General features: G+C 39.3%; 1 protein-coding gene across 1 annotated transcript; it reads right to left on the reverse strand.

Annotated features, from left to right (window-relative positions):
• Positions 1-387: 387 nt before the first annotated feature.
• On the reverse strand, positions 388-1,434 carry LOC131680440 (uncharacterized protein K02A2.6-like). The gene has a single exon (XM_058961155.1). The coding sequence runs from the start codon at positions 1,432-1,434 to the stop codon at positions 388-390; it is 1,047 nt and encodes a 348-aa protein (XP_058817138.1).
• Positions 1,435-2,079: the final 645 nt, after the last annotated feature.

Raw genomic sequence — 2,079 nt, forward strand, 5'->3', positions numbered from 1 at the left:
CCTAAACCGTATCCACAAGCATCAGATACAACAACCAAAGGTTTGTCAGGGTCATAGTACTCCAAAAGGTTAGGATTCAACAATATTTTTTTACAGTCTTCAAAAACTTCGTCACTTTTCTTGCTCCAAACGAATCGAGTGTTTTTCCTTAACAAACTGTATAATGGGTTAAGGAGTGAGGATAGATTGGAAATGAAACGACCATAGTAGTTGATCAAGCCCAAAAACGCCTTCAGCTGACTTACATCGTTCGGAGCACCTGCTCGACGAATCGTCTCAACTTTTTCAGGACAGGGTAACAAACCTTTCTCTGTCAACACGTGTCCTAAATAAGGTAAACTAGAAACAAAAAACTTGTATTTCTTCAAATTAACTTTAATATTAAACTTAGCCAAACGATCTAAAACCAAATAAAGCTTTCTTTCTGCACTCCTCAAAGTCCTCACCAGCTATCAAAACATCATCTAGATAGCAAAACACTCCAGCCAAACCTTTTAAAATCTGATCCATCACTTTTTGAAAAATAGCAGCACTGCTAGATGCTCCTTGTGGTAATCGATTGTATGAATAAAGACCCTTGATTGTGTTGATAATCATGATCTTCCTCGACTTTTTGGAAAGACAAAGCTGAGTATAAGCTCCAGCAAGGTCTAAAGAACAGAAAACTTTTGAACCAGACAACGATGCAAACAAATCTTGAGTCAACGGTAGCGGATATGTATTTGGGACGATGAGCTTGTTGATGGAAACTTTACAATCAATTACCATCCTGATTCCCTGATCTTTCTTCACAACAACAATGACCAGAGAAGCCCACTCACTTGCTTCGACGGGAGAAATCACACCATCTTGCTCTAAGGAATCAATATGCTCGATGACTTTATCACGCAAACGATAAGGAACTTCATAAGCTCGCTTAAAAACCGGCGTATCATCTTTTAGTACCAAATCCGCTTCAAAACCTGTTATAGGAGTAGAAAAATTATTATCAAATACATTGGGGAACTTAGTTTTCAAATCCTCAATGACTTTCTCCTCTCTAGTAACGCTCGTATGGTTCACCGACATCGGTTTTCGGAAAGCATTCCGCCAGACTGGAAAGAAAATGTCGAGCCAATCACGACCAAACAACGGCATAATGATGTTGTTGCTCTCCAACACCACCAACGAAACATCATTGCGCTGGCCGTTGATCTCCACTGATACAGCTATCTGTCCAACAACTGACAAATGGGCACCATCGACAACGGCAAGCTTCAAAGAGCAATCCAACAACGGACTATCTCTGAACTTCCGTTCATAAAATCGCTTGCAGATGACAGACACGGCTGAACCACTGTCTATCTCCATCTGCATAATTTTGCTATCCACGATGACGTCCACAAAACATGGTGAGTTGGAACGGTGGTTTGATGAAACCATACAAACACTCATCTCTTGCAAGTCCAAAATTCTTGCTCATTTCAATCTCTCGATCACCTTGCTCAGCACCCGGTATTTGAAATAGACCAAATTCCGAATGTGCGTAGCATAAACATACGCAAACAACCAATATTAATAAAAAAAACAACGCAAACATATGCGATCAAAACCAATCGTAGGATTTCTATTTTCTTTTGTTTATATGAGAATGGATAGTCGACTACGTTTCATACACAAAATAAAACTTTCAAATAAGTCGCACTAAACCTACCTCAGGCACAAAACGCACCTAAACGATTGATAAATAAACCTTCCGTTCAAATATTCTTATCAATTATCGAAACAAATTGACCCGAAAAAAAAACAATAAAACATCAAAAAGTGTACCTGTTACTTGACCGACGGTTTCCAGACTAATTGAATAATCTTATTTTCAACACCAATCAGATCCAAACTGCCCACAGTAGCCGTAGAAATAAACCAAAAATTACTGGTTTTTCTTCTCCTCTTTGGTACACTCCTGTGTTATGATGATGGTGATGATAGTGCGGTGCTCGGTCGTTCACTTTTTTTTATTAATGGCTGTTCGGCCATCTATGGAAGCTGTCCATAAATGTCAGCTTCTTTCTGCGAACAGCCTAGATAAGCCGTGTAGTG

The sequence above is a fragment of the Topomyia yanbarensis genome, chromosome 2, assembly GCF_030247195.1.
Source record: "Topomyia yanbarensis strain Yona2022 chromosome 2, ASM3024719v1, whole genome shotgun sequence".
In the NCBI taxonomy this organism is placed as follows: Eukaryota; Metazoa; Arthropoda; class Insecta; order Diptera; family Culicidae; genus Topomyia; species Topomyia yanbarensis.